The 20,250-nt window shown below is 43.7% G+C and overlaps 1 protein-coding gene across 7 annotated transcripts in view; it reads right to left on the bottom strand.

Annotated features, from left to right (window-relative positions):
- ccdc33 (coiled-coil domain containing 33) overlaps positions 1-20,250 on the bottom strand; it is a 272,241-nt gene that overhangs the window by 202,925 nt on the left and 49,066 nt on the right. For all 7 annotated transcript variants that reach the window (XM_072552976.1, XM_072552975.1, XM_072552972.1 and 4 more), the window contains one exon: positions 9,678-9,844. In XM_072552976.1, coding sequence (XP_072409077.1) covers positions 9,678-9,844 — 167 coding nt within the window. The remainder of the gene's footprint in view (positions 1-9,677; positions 9,845-20,250) is intronic.

The following is a 20,250-nucleotide window of genomic DNA, read 5'->3' as shown; positions in this document are numbered from 1 at the left end:
ATAGAATCCCTTGTGAGGTTTTAATGAGATTTGTTGGCCCACTGTGTAACTAACACCTGGAGGATCACTGACAAATCCGTGAGATCTACCTCGATCGCATTTGATTCATTCTGTCTGTTAACCTGTTTTGCCTCATGTTAAGTAATATAGAGTAATCATATAGAGTAATAGGGGAATGGGTCTGGGTGGGATACTCCTCAGAGGGTCGGTGTGGACTGCTGGGCCGAAGGACCTGTTTCCATACTCTAAGGAATTTATGATTCTAAGATATCCATCCTTGCACAGTCAATCTTTGGTGTTGATAAACCAGTCATATTTGTTTGAGTGAGATCTTTTGTAATAACTTCACTGTTCCTTGCTGACTATAAAATATTATTGAATCATAGAATACCACAGTGCAGAAAGAGGCCATTCAGCCCATTGAGTCTGCACCAACCTTTTGAAGAGCATCCCACCCAGCCCTGCCCCACAATTTCTCTGTCACCCCACATTTCCAATGGCTATCCCCCCCTAGCCTGCACATCCTTGGATACTAGAGACAATTTAGCACGGCCAATCCACCCCAACCTGTATATCTTAATTGACTTAAGTGTCTCACTAATTAGTCAATCAATTTAACCTGCAATCTTCATTAGTCAATTCAGTTGGCTCATTTCTAAACCTCAACTTAATACAGTCTGAGGCCTATATAGTGGGCCACATTGCAGCTCTGATTAAATTTAAATATCACTGTGCCTAGCAAAGACCAGAAAGAAATCAGTGCACTCTCAGTCATAACATCTACAATTAACAAATTACACGATTAGGAATATGTCTACATTCTATCAAAGATAGATTTGTTACGCTAGATTTGTTGACATGTTGCTAATTGTTTACAACACACTTGTAAAACATAGAATCTAGGATCAGGAGAAGGCCATTCAGCCCTTTGAGACTACTCCACCATTCAATATGATCATGACAAACCCTCTATTGCAATTACATGTTCCCGCTTTCTCCCCATACCCAGTGATGCCTTTAAAATCTAAAAATGTAAGGGATTGTTCAAAGTTTTGCTTCACTTGCTATTTATGGATCAAACAAAATACTTTCTTGATTCTTTGGGAATCAAGGATTATGGGGAAAGGATAGGAAAGTGTCCAATCAGCCATGATCCTATAGAATGGTGGAGCAGACTCGATGGGCCGAATGGCCTACTCCTGTCCCTGCTTCTTATGGTCTACACTTGAGCTCAGGCAAACTTTCGACATGACTTCATTTGCTCAGGCCACAAACCCAGCACTGAGGTCTATTTTTTCCTCAACGCAGGGTCGAATTTCACCTGGCTAGGAACCGGCCAAGTTCCGGAACATTCCACCGGCACAGTGAAGGCTGCTTTGGGCCAACTTCAACTCACGTTCAGGTAGCAATTCCTTCTGTTGACGCTTTGTTCTCCCAAATGCGGCCAACTTCCTGTCGGCCACTTAATCTCACATAATCTAGACAGTGGGTCTCTTACTGTGAAGAAGCCACAATGCTTTCAACTACAGAGCTCGAATGACTATTGAAGAACCGTTCTTTGATTCCCACTGCTGATACACGAGATAAATAATGGATATACTTGTCTAATCAAAACCGTTTGAGAATGTGACCTTCCCATTTCATGCAGACAGTCCCTACCCTGCCTCTCTCTCACACACACACACACAACTATATATTTGATTATAATATCAAGGGTTATGAGGAGCTACAGACAGACTTGGTTCAATTAAATTTCACTCGATAGTTGTTGGTAAGAGTTTCTCTCTTTCTTTGTTTATAAGCTGCCCCCGGGAGCAATGATTTGTAATGTTTTATAGCACCTGTTCAGGGGAGCGATGATTACATTCAGAAAAGGCCGCACTGTTGAAAGATTTATGAGAGTTTGTGCATTGTTAAAAATTCATGATCGGTGGCAGGCTGCATCAAAGCACAGATTTCATCAAATTCCAACCGGGGGCGGTTCTCAGTTTCCAAGACCAAACCTCCCAAATTAACTGAGCAAAGAGCTCAGTTGGCATTTTCTTTAAATTGCAACTGCATTGAAAATATTGAAGTTATTCTTAAAACGGAGGGCACCAGCCAATATTAAATGATCCCCAATCGGAAAGGAAGACTTGCAATTGGACAGCATCTCCGTGAATTACCTCAGTGTGCCAGGAATATGGGTGGCACAGTGGTTAGCAGGTTCGATTCCAGCCTCTGGAGACTGTCTATGTGGAGTTTACACATTCTCCCCACGTCTGCGTGAGTTTCCTCTGGGTGCTGCGGTTTCCTCCCACAATCCAAAGATGTGCAGATTAGGTGGATTGGCCGTGCTAAATTGCCCATAGTGTTCAGATTAAGAGCATTAGACTTGGGATGAGGGGATGGGTCTGGGTGGGATACTCTTCGGAGGGTCGGTGTGGACTTGTTGGGCCAAATGGCCTGTTTCCACACTGTAGGGATTCTAAGAATTGCTTGGAAATCCCGTAGGAAGGAAAAATGGCAGCCATTTTGCACACAGCAGGATCCCACTCAGCCCCCATTCCTCCCCCCACTGACTGGTTAGCTTTTTGGTGTTCTGGAAGGAATGCTTCAGAGAACCACAAACAAGATGTTGTATGTATGTTTGAAACTGGAATAGACGGACTGAGCACCAGTCTGACACTGCACTGTAAGACAAAAGGGCATCACTGACAGTGCAGTACAGCAAGATCCCACAAAGGATAAGGCAATCATGAGGGATAGTCCATTCCAGTGATTGTCAGGCATGTCAAGATCATGCTAGGACACCACTCGTTTCCGAATTTGTTTCCATTTGGAACCTTTAACATCCTTCTGAGAAGACAAACAGGGACCTTGGCTGCAGCAGCTCACCAAACCTCAGGCACCCCGAACAAGACAGCACTCCCTCCCTACAGCAGGAAGCTGCCTGTTATTCTAGTCACTACATTATTTTTCTCAGGTAGGGAACACCCTGTGGCCTTCCAGTAAGAACTGCAGGACCCTTATGGAGAATGTTCCGTCTTTGTGGAGCTAGTGTTAATTTTAGTCATATTGTTATGATATACAAGTGTAGGGCATTTGTTAATCAAGTCTGGAGCGCCGGAGACTGACGGGTGACCTGATAGAAATTTGTAAAATCATGAAGGGCATGGATAGGGTAAATAGACAAGGTATTTTCCCTGGGGGTGGTGGAGTCCAGAACTAGGGGGCATAGGTTTAGGGTGAGAGGGGAAAGATATAAAAGAGACGTAAGGAGCAACTTTTTCATACAGAGGGTGGTGCGTGTATGGAATGAGCTGCCAGAGGAAGTGGTGGAGGCTGGTACAATTACAACATTTAAGAGGCATTTGAATGGGTATATGAATAGGAAGGGTTTGGAGGGATATGGGCCGGGTGCTGGCAGGTGGGACTAGATTGGGTTGGGATATCTGGTCGGCATGGACGGGTTGGACTGAAGGGTCTGTTTCCGTGCTGTACATCTCTATGACACTAAGTCCCTAGAACAATTATAAAGAGGGACTTCCCAGTTTGGAGAGGAAGGGCAAGTCAGAAGGGCTCCTGTAGACAGGTCAGCTCTAAGGTGTCAATAAGCAGGCGTAGGCCATCAAGAGGATCAGAGTATCAGACGGCCCAGCTCTCTGCCGTGGTCACACTAGAGCTCAGATATGTAAAGAGTCCAGTGGTCAGCTTCAGGCTGCAAGGGCTGGTGTCCATTGCCACCCCAATTTGATGAGCTTCCTTTGAGACTTTGACACCTGCTACAGAGCCACTTTTAAGAGATGTCACATTTTTGATCTCAGTTTAATTATAAGGATATTTTTTTAGATTAGATTAGATTACTTACAGTGTGGAAACAGGCCCTTCGGCCCAACAAGTCCACACCGACCCTCCAAAGAGAAATCCACCCAGACCCATTCTCCTACATTTACCCCTTCACTTAACACTACGGGCAATTTAGCATGGCCAATTCACCTAACCTGCACATTTTTGGACTGTGGGAGGAAACCGGAGCACCCAGAGGAAACCCACGCAGACACGGGGAGAATGTGCAAACTCCACACAGGCAGTTGCCTGAGACAGGAATTGAACCCGGGTCTCTGGCGCTGTGAGGCAGCAGTGCTAACCACTGTGCCACATATAAAGAGAAATGGAACAAGCATGATACATGGTCAGTGTGTCCAGCTGTCATGTGAAAGATTGGGGTTCAGTTCCTTGACCGGGAGAAATTGTTATCTACTGGGTTACCCATCATAGATGGGGCCAGTTTTTACTCCTTTAAAGGCAAGCTCCTCCGTTAATTTGATTAAGTGTCGTTAGTTAGATTTTTCAAAGACAATCAAAAGATTACGAGGACACAGGTGGGGTTGGTAGGCACCACAAGTATAGATTAGGACACTTTGTGGTGCAGTGATAGCATCTGTGATAGTGATAGTGACTGGGAGACCTGGATTCAAATCCCACCTGCTCCCAAAGTGTGCGCAATAACACTCTGAACAGGTTGGTTATAAATATAGGCTACATGTTTAAAAAGAAAAATTAGATTAGGACTGTGTAAAGAAGTTCTTGTGGTGCAATGGGAATGTCCCTACCTTTGAGCCACGAGACCCAGTTTAAAATCACCCCTGTAACATTGCTGAACAGGCTGACTATAAAATAGGTTTAAAAAAATAGATTAGGATTGTTCCGTTTTGAATCAGCTGCCCAAACGTTTACTGGTGGTTAAAACAGCAAAAAAAAAGGTCCTGGTGATTGGGTGGTAGGAAAGACAATCAAACATGAGTGATAACACTTGCAGATCAATAAAAAAATAGATTTGGACTCTTGCAGCACAGTGGTAGTGTCCCTATCTCTGAGATAGGACACCCAGGTTCAAGTCCCATCTGCTCCAAAGGTGTGTCATAACACCTCTGAGCAAGTTATAAAATCATAGAGACGTACAGCATGGAAACAAACCCTACAGTCCAACTCGTCCATGCCAACCAGCTAACTTAATCTAGTCCCGTTTGCTAGCACTTGGCCCATATTCCTCGAAACCCTTCCTATTCATATATCCATCCTGATGCCTTTTAAATGTTGTAATTGTACAGCCTCCACCACTTCCTCTGGCAGCTCATTCCATAATTTGATTGGAAAATATCAATAATGTTGTACATCTGTCAGCCAGCCTATCATCGAGAAGAGTATTAATGCCCTGTTCCATATCCCATCACTGCTTTAGGAGTGAATTAATACCCTCAGCTATTCCCAAATTTCTTTATTGATAACCCCCCCCCCAGGATAATTCTCCCCATGAGTGTCCACTTTAATCACTGTGGACAATGGGTGGGTCCTCAGTTTAATATCACATTACAACAACAACTCGGGTCTTTATGGTGGGATGGAAGATTCTGAGGGATATCACTTGTGATGGCACTTAGCCATATGAGCAGACACTCAGCAAAATGATCAATTAAAAAACTATTTGCTGAAGAGGGTCTGGAGGAGGAAAGAGAGAGAGTGGGAAAAAAGGCGAGGAGACAGGGAAGAGAGAGAGGAAGGAGAGACAAAGTGACAGAGAGAGGGACGAGAAAAAGAGTGAGGGAGATATAGAGAGAGATAGAGAAGGGATGAGAGAAACAGACAGACAGAGATAGGGAGAGAGAGGGGTTGAAGAGAGAGAGACAGAGAAAGCGACAGAGATGGGGGTGAAAAGAGAGAGAAGGAGAGATAGCGGGGGGAGGGTAAGATTGGTGACCCCTGAGCTAGGGCTCGGAAGCTGAAGACAAGGGTGTTGATTGTGGGGTTAATATTGGGGATAAAAAAGAGACAGAGGACACCCAGGACTAATTTATGGGTCCATGTGGTGAGCAACATCTTGGGTCTTGCCCCATTCTCCCAATGTTCATCAATAAGATCGAAATGCTGCAAATCCCAGACTTTGACTTAATCACCAGCAATCAACCTTCTGTTTTACTCAATCAAGATGGATGGTGCAGGAAATCCTTTTGTGTTGCAGTTTAATGAAAGTTAATGCAAGTTAATGCAGGCTAACTCGATGCATAAATCCTCATGTCACTGACACTCTCCAGAAATGTTCAGAGCTCCCAGCCATGTTAATAACACTGAGGCCAATACCATCTGACCCATCCAATACCACAATACCAAGCTGTGATAAAGTAATTGTATATTAATGCAGATGTCTGATTTATGAATGGGGAGATTTTGAATGGCTGCATTTTGTAATAGTTTATCAGCTTATTGACTGCTTTCCCATGTGGAAATCAGAGGCAACTTCCAATGTTACAGTAATTTCAACACAAAGGAATTGTTTTAGAACATGCACACACCACCCTGATTAGAAGGAGCTGCGTCAGGATTGGAACAGCTCTTCAAAATTCAAAGGAAACTTATGCCCATACCTTCAAGAAGCTTGCTCAATATGTCATCACCATATCATCGCATGTATAGAGGTTTTGGCAGGGCCGTTAGTGGCACAGTGGTAGCGTCTCCACCTCTGAGCTAGCAGGAAGTCACAAGTCACATGACACCAGATTACAGCCCAACAGGTTTATTTGAAATCATAACCCTTCACAGTACTCCAAACACTTGTGAATTCAAATAACAAATCAGGGCCTGACTTATACAGTTAATGGTAAAGTCTTTGGGAGTGTTGCGGATCAAACAGACTATGGAGTGCAGGTTCATTGAAAATGGAGTCCCAGGTAAATAGGATAGTGAGGAAGGTGTTTGGTACACTTGCCTTTACTGATCAGTGCATTGAGTTTAGGGAGTTAGGAGATCATGTTGTGGCTGTACAGGACATTGGTTAGGCCACTACTGGAATACTGTGTGCAATTCTGGTCTCCCTGCTTATAGGAAAGATGGTGTGAAACTTGAACGGGTTAAGAAAAGATTTACAGGATGTTGCCAGGGTTGGAGGATTTGAATTATCGGGAGAGGCTGAATACGCTGGGGCCATTTTCCCTGGAGCGTCGGATGCTGAGGTGTGACCTGATGGAGGTTTATAAAATCATGAGGGGCATGGATAGGATAAATAGACAAGGTCTTTTCCCTGGAGTGGGTGAATCCAAAACTAGAGGGGATAGGCTTAAAATGAGAGGAGAAAAGTTTAATTTGGACTTAAGAGGAATTTCATGCAGAGGGTAGTGTGTGTATGAAATGAGCTGCCAGAGGAAGTGGTGGAGGCTGGTACAATTACAATATTTAAAAGGCATCTGGATGGGTATATGAATAGGAAGGTTTAGAGGATATGGGCCAAATGGGATTAGATTAATTTAGGATATCTGGTTGGCATGGACCAGTCAGACCGAAGGGTTTGTTTCTATGCTGTAAAAATTCTATGACACTATGACTCTAAACCTGTTGGATTATAACCTGATGTCATGTGACTTCTGACCTTGTCCACCCCAGTCCAACATCTCCACATCTGGGTTTGGAGGCCTGGGTTCAAGAACCACCTCTTCCAGAGGTGTATCATACCATTCCTGATTAAAAATATCTGTAAAAGACTCAATCTCCAATTTAATCAAGCTTCTTGCAGCATGACACACTGAGGGAAACTTAGTTCACTTTGTAATTTTGTATCAGTGCACACAGCAGGACAATTGTAATACATGTTGTTACCTGAAGCTGCGATAAAGGAATAGGGTAGGGGTTGGGTCTGGGTGGGATACCCTTCGTAGAGATCAGCGTGGAACCGATAGGCTGAATGGCCTGCTCCCACACTGTAGGGATTCTATCATTCTATGAAATGTGTATCTTATCTGTGTTACCTGACCCACACCTCGGTCATGCGTAACATCTCAAGTTACATCTTGGGCAGTGGATACATGGGAACACCATCATTGACAGGTTCCCCTCCAAGCCAGTTACCGTCCTGACTTAGAAATATACTGCTGTTCCTTCGCTGTCGCTGGGTCAGAACCGTGGAACTCCCTCTCTGCAGACATTGTGGGTCTACCTGCAGTATACAGCATGTAGCGGTTCAAGAAGGCAGCTCATCCCCAACTTCTCTAAGGGGCAAACAGGGACAGGCAATAAGTGCTGGGCCCAGCCAGTGACACCCACATCCAACGAGTCAAGAAAAGAATAATCATACGATAAGTTTTCAAGATATTAACAGGAAAAGTCAAAAATATTAACTATTTCCACTGATAGTCCATTCAAGAATAAGAGTGCACAGTTTAAAAATGAGGGGATGAAGGGCATCATTGATGAGGCCTGAAGACCATCTGTAATCACCAATGGGTCAGGAGTCACATGTAAGCCAGACCAGGTAGCAATGGCTTATTTCCTTCCTAAAGGATATTTTTGGAACCGATGGGCTTTTATAGCAAAATTGATGATAATATCATAATCACTGTAAGCAACCACATACTTTAATTTCCTCCTGGCCCATAATATGGTTAATGGAATTTGGATTGCTATATAGTTAAAAATACCAGGAAAAAAATTTGCAAGTAGAGGACCTACTGCAAGATGTGGTGTTCACTTTAGCTTCACAAAATCGGTTTACATTTTGGAGCAATGAGGTGGCTATTTTACAACAGCAGTGTCAGGAGTTTTTGAGTTTAGGAAAGACTGTCTAACAATCGCCTTTGGATTGATCCAGCAGCTACAGTTTGTTACAGACCTGCAATTGCAGAGCCCTCAGAGATATCTAGAAGCAAAAAGAAACATTTCCCATCATCTTTCTCTCCCAGTGAAGAATACAGAATGTGGGACTCTGAGAAGAAAGCGTCCAAACAAAAAAATAAGACCTAGGTCTAGCCGATCAGCTACTGAATCAAAGTTCGACCATTGCTTTGCAGATTACATCACGTTGCAATCATTTTAAAAAGTCAAAAGAACTGTCAGAAACAACTCATTCCACCCTTGTGGCCTGGACTCTTGAACTGTTGAATTCCCTGTCTACGTTTTTCTACCCACAACATTTGTGTTAAACCATCTATTATTGTTTGTATTACTTTGTAAAATAATGTATGCTTGGGATTTTAAATGGGTATAGCTTAAGTTGCATTGCAATAATGAGTAATTCATTTTTATCAACCAATTGGGAAAGAATAAGTTTGGTTACAATAAACCTGTTAATGATGAAACCTGGTGTGAATTCTTTTTGTCCTGAGTAGCATACAGAATATTGGGGAAATCGATCACTTCCTGGTTTCATCGGGTAGTTCCACATTCATGATGGCTTGTGGAATGGTGGGGCTCAATTACTGGTGCACTCTTCCCTACTGGGCAACGATATCACCTCATCGATGATGATCCCAGCGCACAGGAACAATGTGGTCTTTTCTCCAGTTACCTTCTACTTTTTTTAAGAAAGACTCAGAAACCACAACTCTGTAGTTGTGCAGAGAGCGAGTGAGAGAGAAAGAGAAACATTTTTGACAACTCTTTTTGTCAGAAATACCCAAATCTTGTTTTGAGTTATTTATTACGAGTTCCCACTATTAACTTTCATGCAACTGCAATGCAAGTCAGGAATTTTGCTCAGAGAATTTCTGAAACAGCAAGATCTCCCTGAGGGAAGCAGTGGGTTCAGCAATAACTTTAGCCCTCCCACACAAAGGTCCATTCACCATCCTTCCATTATTCAACATGGCTTATTAGAGAAATTCATGCATTCTGTGTCACTCAGTTTGACAACACCAGAGCTCAGTACTCACGCTGTTGCAAAAGGTTGAGGCACTGAGCCATCACTGCGAGCTGGTACATCCGTCGCTCCATGCAGGATTATGCTAATACATTCCTTGCCAGGTCTTGAGACGTGCTCCTCATTCGCTGGGGAAGACAGCGTCACTTCAGTCTTTCCGAGTGGGGGTGTTTCCAAGACCTGGGTCAGGGAGAACAGCATTAAACCCCCTTAGGAATTGGACACGCTCCCCCCTCACCTTCCCCCTCTCTCTCACCCCCCCCCGACTCCTCTCTCTCTCTCCCTCTCTCTCACCCACCTCTCCCTCTCTCTCTCTCATCCCCTCTCTCTCTGTCTCTCTCGCTCTTGCCTTCTCTCTCTCTCAAACACACACACACACACAAAAACACACACCGCTCTTTCTCTCTCTCTCTCTCTCTCACACACACCCTTCACTCCCATCCCAGCCATCATTGTTACTAGGTCATCATGGCACAGAAGGGGGTCCTCCATCCCCTCGAACCCATTCCAACTCTCTGCAGAGTCAAAAAACAGAAATTGCTGGAAGAGCTCAGCAGGACTGGCAGCACCTGTCGAGAGAAATCGGAGTCAAGTTTCGGGTCAACAGACCCTTCCTCAGAACTGACTCTGCAGAGTCCAATTTCCTTTCAAAATTATTCATTGTCTTTGCTGCCTCCGTGGAGACAGCAAGTTCCATGTCATTCATTGCAGAAAAACAGCCTTCCTCAGGTTGCCCAGAATTTTAAATCTATGTTCCCCTGTCCTTGCATTATCAGAAGTTTGTTTTTGTCTACTTTATGTGTATCCATCATAATCCTGAACACCTCTGTCAGATCTAACTCTGCAACCAATGTGTTCCAAGGAAAACAACCCCAGATCCTCCACAATAAGCTTTTAGACCAATAGCCTAGGATAAAGCTAATATGAAGAAACTGCATAAACAGAAAAGTTACTGAAACATAGGGAAGGTGCACTGTTGGACCCTTCCAAGTCATATACTCATCCAAATGCCTTTTAAATGTTGAAATTGTACCAGCCTCCGCCACTTCCTCTGACAGCCCATTCCATACACACATCAAACTCTGGATGAAAACATTGCCCCATTAGGTTCCTTTTAAATCTTTCTCCTGTCACCTTAAGCCTTTAGCTTTGGACACCCCACCCTGGGGGAAAGACCTTGGCTATTTACCCTATCAATGCCTCTTGTGACTTTATAAACTTGTATAAGGTCACCCTTCAGCCTCCGACGCTCCCTATGGCTCAAACCTGCCAGACCTTTCAAGTTTAACAACATCCTTCTAATAGGAGAGAGACCAGAATTGCACTCAATATTCCAAAAGCAGCCTAATCAATGTCCTGTAAAGCCGCAACATGACCTCCCAACCCCTACACTCAATGTCTCTGGGTTACTAGCTCAGTGACAATGTGACCAACTCCCCTTGGTACCTTCAATATCATAAGGTGCTTCACAGGACCACTTAGCAAAGAAAATTCAATACTTTAGCCACATAAGGAGAAGTCAGGTCAGGTGACAAAAAGCTTGATGAAAGATGTAGGCTTTAAGGAGCGTCTCAATCATGATAGAGAAACTGAGAGATTTCGAGAAGGAACGGAAGAGCTCTGCTATAAAACAGCAAGATTTCCCTCTCACTAGTGAAGAAAGGCAGAGAACAAACTCTGAGACCCTTTCCCAACTGGATTGCGTGATTGCTTGATAGTTCTGTCTTTGATAATAAGAGTCTGGCAATCAATCTATGATCACTGCAACTGATTGGTTAGGTCTGGGTGTGAACACAGATCAAAATAAACAAACTCGACAGAAGCTATTGGGGGCTGGGCTGTCATCATGGGGGCAGATAAATTTGTGATTGCAGAGATCTTTTAAGGCTCTTGTAACTAAAATATGTTGCATATTTAGACATCTCTGCAATGTTCTGAGATACAAAAAGTATACAATGCTACGCAGTGAAATGTTCAGACAGGAATGATTCATTCACATGGGAGCCTCCTGTCACAAAGCAGGGGAGCTTTTTCAGCACAGTGTCTAAGCTGACACTCCACTTCAGACCCAAGATCATTGAGTTTGGTCAGTGCCTAGGAACAGATCCCGAGTCTGGGAGAGAGCTGAATGCTATGCTCTTGGTACACAGAATAAAATAAGAATTGCCAACACTGGAGATTTGAAACAAAGACAGAAACTCCTGGTGAAACTCAACTGTTCTGATGAAGAGTCACCAGCCTTGAAACATGAACTCTGCTTTCTTCCCACAGACCTGCTGAGCTTCGCCAGTAATTTCTGTTTTTGTCTCTTATACAGAATGGCTATGAGCCATTTAGACACAGACCACTGATCTGTCAAGCACATCATCCACTCAAAACCACATTTGTTCCTAAAATTCATAACTTTCTGTTTAAATGCTAAACACAGCCGACTTCAGTGCTTTGATTATCCATTTACATAAAGGGCTTGTTGATGAATGCATTAAACTGCCTAGAGACAGGCTCAATTATGACTCAAATACTTAATAATAACCTTCATCTCCAGAAACATGTTGGTATTGAGTGAACATGCAGGAAAGCAAAATAATAATCCACATACACACGCATAATTGGAGCCTCAAGGTCAGCTGCTTGCGGAGAGATTACTGAAAGCTCCAACTGCACAGACAGATGTGTGCCAGCACTCTGTGAGCGAACCATGAGAAATTGCTGGAAGCCTTGTTCCAATTAAATTGGCGACGGGGTATCAGTGGAGTCACGATGATGATGGCTTCAATATAGTTCTGTACCAGTGAATGGTGGCCCCCACTCTTCCAGAGGTTCGACGGGCATTGACTTCAATTAAATCTTATTTTACAGATTCTGTTGTGGGATATGGGCATCTGCTCCTCATCCCCAAATGGAGTGGGTTGGCTCAGGCCATTTCAGAGGGCAGCTGTGAGTCACCCACATTGCTTGTGCGTCTGGAGTCATGGGTAGGCCAGGCATTGGTAAGCCCGATGGTTCTTTCACACAACAGCAAGACCAGATTGTGATCAGGTTTTTGAGGGGGTGCCGGAAGCGGGATGTGGAGATGGTGAGCAATAGGCAGGGAGGTTCCATCAAATATTCAGGGCCATGTGATCACATCTCCAACTTCTGATTGTCTAGGGGTAGTGGAACAGTTCACGGAAACATAGAAATATAGAAAATAGACCATAAAACCATAAGACATGGGAGCAGAATTAGGCCATTCAGCCCATCAAGACTGCTCCAACATTCAGTCATGGCTGATAAGTTTCCCAACCCCATTCTCCTGCCTTCTCTCCGTAATCCTTGATCCCCTTACCAATCAGGAATCCATTTCTGTCTTAAATACACCCAATGACTTGGCCTCCACAGCCCCTGTGGCAATAAATTCCACAGGTTAATCAAAAGGAATAAGAGTAGGCCTTTCAGCTCTTCAGGCATGCTCTGCTATCCAACATGATTGTGGCCTACTCAGTGCCCCATTCCCGTGTTCCCCCCACTGATCCCTTTAGCCTCAAGAAACAAACCTAACTCCCTCTTGAAAACATTCAACGTTTGGGTCTCGACTGCTTTCAGGGGCAGTGAATTCCACTCTGGGTAAAGAAATGTTTCCTCATCTCAGCCTTAAATGACCTACACTGTATCCTTAGACAGGTAAGGATTCCCAGGGTCACCGGAAACATCAGTTCCTGTGTTTACCGTCTCTAATCCTGTTGGAATTTTATACATTCTTAGAAAGAACTCTGTTTTCTCTGCCCTTGATGTTTCTAGAAATGATCTTTCAGTTTTGTAATTTGTTTTCTCATCTCTCGCCAGAGATTGTATGGTTTTGAATGGGAGTGGGGAGTGGATAAAAGATGACACACTGAGGTGATAATTGGGTAGGACACGTTGGATGAACCAGAAAGACTTTCCTATTTAATGTTCCTGGAATGTAGGTCTGCTCCATTCAATGGCCTCAACTCAACTTTTCTGACCAATCCCCACAACTCTTTAGTTCCCAAAGATGCCAACATTCTGTCGATCCCAACCTTAATGATATTTAATGATGCAGCATACTCTGAGGTGTAGAATTCACAGGATTCACAACCCTTTGAGTGAAATTTCTCCTCACCTCAGTGCCAAATGATTAGCCACTTATCCTGAGACGGTGCCCTGCATTTTGAAAAAAACAGTAATAGTTTGCATTATTTAGTCCAACTTGTCTTGGATTCTTCCACATGGAGCTCCAATGTTTCCAGTATTAATCAGACTGTCAGATTCCACCCTGCCAAACACTTTCAGTTCACAATTCTTCTAAACTGTAAGGAATACAGACCCAATTTACTCAGCTTCCCATTCTAGGGATGAACCTAGTGAAGTTTCACTGCACTGTGTCCTTCATTAAACATGGAGCCAATTAATGCAAACATTGCTCCCATGATCCCCTACTAGATCGGAAACCAGCCAAGATGGGAAACACTGGTGGGAAGCTAACTGAGCGCGTTTCTTTGCTCCAAAGAGTTACAAGATAGTAGCACAGGAATGCCTTTACTGTTACAGTGTTATAAATACAGCATGGCCTGCTAATATAGGCGTCTCAGTCAAGAAGCAAACATCAAGATTTATAATGAAAAATGGTTGGCACAGGAAGTGATTATGGTGGGTAAGGATTTGTAGATAGAAAGTACAGACAAGCAGAATATAAGTGGCAATAAATAATATTTAAGTGAATAAGTAGATAACTATTATTTAGTGTCATTGTTCAAATATAATCATGACTCATAAAAATGTTAACACCAAGTGAATCAATGCTGTAACATTCCATTGTGCAACAACATCATGTTGAAATTGTTAATAATTTCAGCTTGATAATACCATAATGTAAATAATGCCAATAAACATAGAAACACTGAACTATTACAGTGCAGGTAAAGGCCATTCAATCCATCATGTCTGGACTAGCTCTCTAAGCATTCTGCCTAAATGCTAATCTCCTGCCTTTCCCCCATTACCCCACACTTTATGTCTTTAAATAACCATCCAATGTTCCTGTTCAATGCCTCAACTGACCCTGCCTCCACCACATTTCCAGGCAGTGTATTCCACACCTGAACCCCTCGCTCTGTAAAAGAGCATTTTCTCACTCGCATTTGCTACTTTTACAATGCATTGTTAAAGCTGCACCCTCTGACTCTCGATCCTTTTATGAGCGGGAATCAGTTTCTCCCCAACGACTCTGTCCGGACCCCTCCTAGTTAGAAAAAGCTCCCCTTTCCAAAAGCAGTCCCAACATCTCCAATCTAGCCTCATAATTAAAGCGTCATTCTCGTAGACCTCTTCTGCACTCTCTCCAATACATTCACATCCTTCCTGAAGTGGGGCACCCAGAACTGTACACAATACTCCAGCCGAGCTCTAGCCAGGGTCTGAATGAGTAGGTCCAGTGACATTACCATTATGCCACCATCTCCTCTGGACTCACATTTCGAGATACCAAATATAGAGCTGGCTCCTTCAACCAACTATTTCCTTACACATTAACATCATGCCTCACTTCAGATCAATTTTGTTTCTGCGCTTGCTGACATTTACAGCTTCAAAAGGTTTCCAGTTGGTTCTCCTCACACAGAATTTCAACAAACGGTGACTTAGGTCATCACCCTGGAGCCACAAAGAAACAGTTACAGACAAAGGTGGAAGATTCATCAGCAGAAGGGTATTCAAGCAAGACCAGAATAAAATGGGGTCATCTGGGGACTTCCAAGCCGAGCCGACTGAATAATTCAATGCAGCCCAGAGTTTTCGTTGGAAGAAACCAAAAACTTCCAAAGGACGTTAAAAAAAACACATGACCATGTCACCCAAGGCAATGTATTTTGTTTGGAATGTAAACCAGTTTGACATTTTGTAATGCGCAGAACAGAATCAGTAGTTAGAAGGGAGCTCTGTTGCCATAAAATGGTCCAAATGTCATTTTCTTGAGCATTCCACTGGCCCATTTTTTTTTAATGCTTATTCATGAGAATTGTTGTACGCTCAGGTGGGGAACCCTCTGCAATGATTGCCTTTTCAACAAGATAATCCCGCTGTAACTGGTTACACTGTCAAAAGGCGCAATCACAGTTTTGTTTGCTGAAAAACAGTCCATTGTGTCGTGTTCTGTGTTGGATTACATGAGTCTGAATCCTATTGATCCTACCTGTGCTCGGGTGGTTAAGCCTGGGTGTAAATTCTGAAACAGGAATCAAACTGGTAACATTCCACGCTGCGAGGTCATTCCTCTGTGTATCACCAGCAAATCTCAGAGGTGGCATTTCCTCTCCAATGGAGGCAATAATCAAATCTTGAGCCAATCAAGGGGAGGTAATATCAGTGGGGAAGTGATGGCCAAGTGGTATTACCATGGTCTGTTAATCCAGAGAGGGGAAAGTGAGGACTGCAGATCAGAGTCAAGAGGTGCTGGAAAAGCACAGCAGGTCAGGCAGCATCCGAGGAGCAGGAAAATCGATGTTTCGGACAGGAGACTTTCATCAGGAATGAGGGATTCCTGATGAAGGGCTCCTGCCCGAAGTGATTTTTCTGCTCCTCGGATGCTGCCTGACCTGCTGTGCTTTTCCAGCACCGCTCTAATCTTGTTAATCCAGAGAGCCAGGTCACATTCTGGGGACCTGGATTGGAATCCTGCTGTGGCAGTAAGTGTAATTTAAGTTCAATTAAAAATGTGGAATTAAGAGTTTAATGATGACTATTGTTGGGGGATAACTCATATGTTTCACTAAGTTTCCTTTAGGGAAGGAAACTGCCATCCTTACCTGGTCTAGTCTAGACCACATGTGACTCCAGACCCACAGCAATGTGTACAATCTCAACAGTTTAGATTAGATTAGATTAAATTACAGTGTGGAAACAGGCCCTTCAGCCCAACAAGTCCACACCGACCCGCCAAAGCGCAACCCACCCATACCCCGACACTTACCCTTACCTAACACTATGGGCAATTTAGCATGGTTAATTCACCTGACCTGCACATCTTTGGACTGTGGGAGGAAACCCACGCAGACATGGGGAGAATGTGCAAACTCCACACAGTCAGTCGCCTGAGGCAGGAATTGAACCCGGGTCTCTGGCGCTGTGAGGTAACAGTGCTAACCACTGTGCCACCGTGCCCTGTGGTTGACTCTTAACTGCTCTCTGGGCAATCAGGAATGGGTGACACCCACATCCTGAATGAATGAAAAACATCAGCCCAATAGACGTAAAAGGACTACTTTCCTGCTTCATGTTTAAAACAGTTCACTCTTACCTTCCCTAACACCTCAGAATAAGCAACTCTGTCCAATCACTCAAAAGGTTTCCATCTCAAAAGGCCAGATAAACTGTGTTCTAGTTTGGGCCAGTCTAACGTAGCTGGTGGCCTTTCTCTCTCCTTGATTCATGTCCCCAGGAAAACCAAAGCAACTCACATATTGCTGATTTCATCCCCTTCCACCTCTGCCACCATCACTATGCTCCAAGATCTATTTGCTCTTCCAATCCTGGCTTCTCTTGTAAACCTGTGCTCCATAAGACACAGGAGTAGAATTAGGTCATTCAACCCATTGAGTCCATTCCACCATTCAATAATGGCTGATATGCTTTGCAACCCCATCCTCCAGCCTTCTCCCTGTAACCCTTGATCCCCTTACCAATCAAGAACCTATCTATCTCTGTCTCAAATATATTCAATGATCTGGTCTCCACAGCCTTCTGGGGCAAGGGGTTCCACACTCTGGCTGAAGAAATTCCTCCTCATCTCAGTTCTAAAGGGTTGTTCCTTCACTCTGAGGCTGTACCCTCAGGTCCCAGTCTCTCCTACTAGTGAAAATGTCTCTCCAAGGCCTCTCTGTACACTGTCGTCTATCACTGGCAGACAGGCATTTGAGCTTTCAAAATCATAATCATCGAAACCTACTCCCATCAATTGTCTACTTGCCCCCTTTCTTTTACTCTCGGGATTAGGATATCGTTATCCTTTAGAACTAAGATGAGAAGGAATTTCTTCAGCCAGAAGGTGATTAATCTGTGGAACTCATTGCCCCAGAGGGCTGTGCAGGCCAAAACATTGAGTGCATTAAAGACAGAGATAGATAGGTTCTTGGTTGGTAAGGGGATCAAAGGTGATGGGGAGAAGGCAGGAGGATATTTATTGTCTAATTGCCCAGAGGGCAGTTAAGAGTCAACCACATTACTTTGTGGGTTTGGTGTCACATGTAGGCCAGACCAAGTAAGGATGGCAGAATTCCTTCCCTGAAAGGGTTAGATGGGCTTTTCCTAACAATCATTTCATAGTCATCATTAGATTGTTAATTCCGGATTTTTATTGAATTTAGATTCCACATGGCAGGATTTGAAATTGGACCACTGGCACGTTAGCTCAGTCTCAGGTTAATAATCTAGCAATAATACCGCAAGGCTATCATGTCCCCCCTTATAAGGCACTGTCAAACTTTGCTCTTCGCCACCTCTCCCTATTCAGATTGTTTCAATCTATTCAACTCTGTTTCAGATTGCAGATTTTGTTGCTTTCACACAGCACCGTGGGATATTTTTCACTGCTTCGTTCCACATTTCTGATGGTCGTCTCTTTTCTGTTCAGATGGTTTTGCTGGGTTTAACACATTTTGTTTTGGTCCTCTTAACCCTCATCATCTAAATCCTCCAGCGAGGCTTTTACTAATGAGTGCGCAACTTCATCAAATGCTGGAGTGCTCTGAGCAACACCACTCTTTCCCTCATTATTAGTTACCATTAGTGCACACATCTATCGCAACACTTGGCGCATTGTATAACAAGGCTCTAAACTCTCCACTCAGGAGGAACTCATCTCTCCAAGGACATCTGTGTGAAAATACAATCTGCCCAAGTGTTAATGAAACAAAGATTGAAGTGCTCTGTGGCAAATTAGCCAGTCAGATGGCTCTGTCTATCTGCTGATTGCTCAGGGCTGACTGAACACCATCAACAGATGGAACACATCCAAACTGGTGTCTGAGGGAGATTCCATTTTCACTCTGACTGTGTTCGTTGTGTGTGTGTTCAAGCCTGCCTTACTCTCCACATGAACGCTAATGCTAAGGAAACATCCATCCAATTTGTACAACCCTATTAAACACAGTGCTAATTAACCAGGTATACAGCAGCGCAAAGCTGGTAAGAAGCCCCTCCTGGGTTACATTTTTGCCAGGGCCCTCGCTTCTGAAAGTAAAACTTAAACCGCTGTTCAGTGCATGAACATGAATCTAAGGACGTGTGTGTGCTGCTGTGAATGTGAGTGTACACCTTTATGTGTGACTGTGTGTAAGGCGTGACTATGTGTCTGCCTGACAGCGTGTGTGTATATCTTTACATGAGACTATGTTTGCCAGGAGTAACTCTGTGTTCCTCTGTCTGGGAGATTATCTTTATATGTGACTACTAATGTAGGAGATACGTCTGTGTGTGTGTGACTGTCTGGGAGAATGTGCATGTGTAGCAGGTGTGTGTGCGTTGTGTGTGTGTGTGTGTATCTTCACCGCATGTGTAATTCTGTGTGCGTATCCACCCATCTGGGTGCCATGTGTGTGGCTGTCTGCATCTGCATCTTTGAGTCTGTCTGTGTGCGTACACGTGTGACCCTGCGTGTGTGTGCCAGTGGGTGAATGCATGTGATTGTGTCCGTCTTTGTGTGTAGGCTTCTGAAAGTCCACGGCTGTCTGTGTAGCTGTACATTAGGCACGAACAGGCTTGGGTTCAGCTCCAAAGCCTTGTGCAGTCAGCAGCTTGCTATCTCTCACTGTCAAAGCTCAACCCTGAGAAATGGCCACTGAGGCAAGACACGAGATTGTGAACAAAAGGAAAATCAGGGGAAAGGAAAGCAGGAAATTAGTGAACGGGTTGTACAATTGCTCCATTTTCATGTATAGTTGATGAGCTGGACCGGTTTGTGTCATTCTGAAGGTTTCCTAGATTATCCTTCAGGAGAGACAGACAGAGAGAGAAGGAATTAAAGCTGGGAAAGAGAAGTGAAAATTATGTTTTTTTTAAAAGAAAGAAAGACAACAGGTCATGTTCCTGGCTGCAGTTAGAGCAGCAAATTAAGGTTAGAGTATTACACACATATGAGTTACATTTCCAGACAGGACATAGTCTCCCCTCAGCTGAGAATATAGGAAAATGTGCTCATGTGTATTCCTATCTCCGAGCGGTAATTGTATTTGCATCTTGTTTGCATACTGTCACATCTCCTTTAAGAGACATTAAATAAATCACGGATCACTGGGCCATTCCAAATCATGCTGCCTTAATATTTTGTCAATTGACTGCGTTTGCAGCCTATTTGTTTCATGACTTTAACCAAATCAATCCAATTTACCTTGACAAATACCATCAGCGCTACAATGACAGTAACACAGGGAGAAAAGGCAAACAGAAAATTACAGTAATTGGAATCACAAAATGGCAGCTGCCGTTCTTTAGCCCCAAGGTCAAAAAAAAATCAAGCTGCTTAAAATAAGCTCTGTCTACACCGAACCACCATTCACAGACGTCTTTGAGCCTCACCATTGTTTAACATTGTG

This window comes from Chiloscyllium punctatum, chromosome 33, assembly GCF_047496795.1.
Source record: "Chiloscyllium punctatum isolate Juve2018m chromosome 33, sChiPun1.3, whole genome shotgun sequence".
NCBI lineage: Eukaryota > Metazoa > Chordata > Chondrichthyes > Orectolobiformes > Hemiscylliidae > Chiloscyllium > Chiloscyllium punctatum.
Note: the sequence above shows the minus strand (reverse complement) of the source record. Positions and strands in the feature narration are given on the sequence as shown.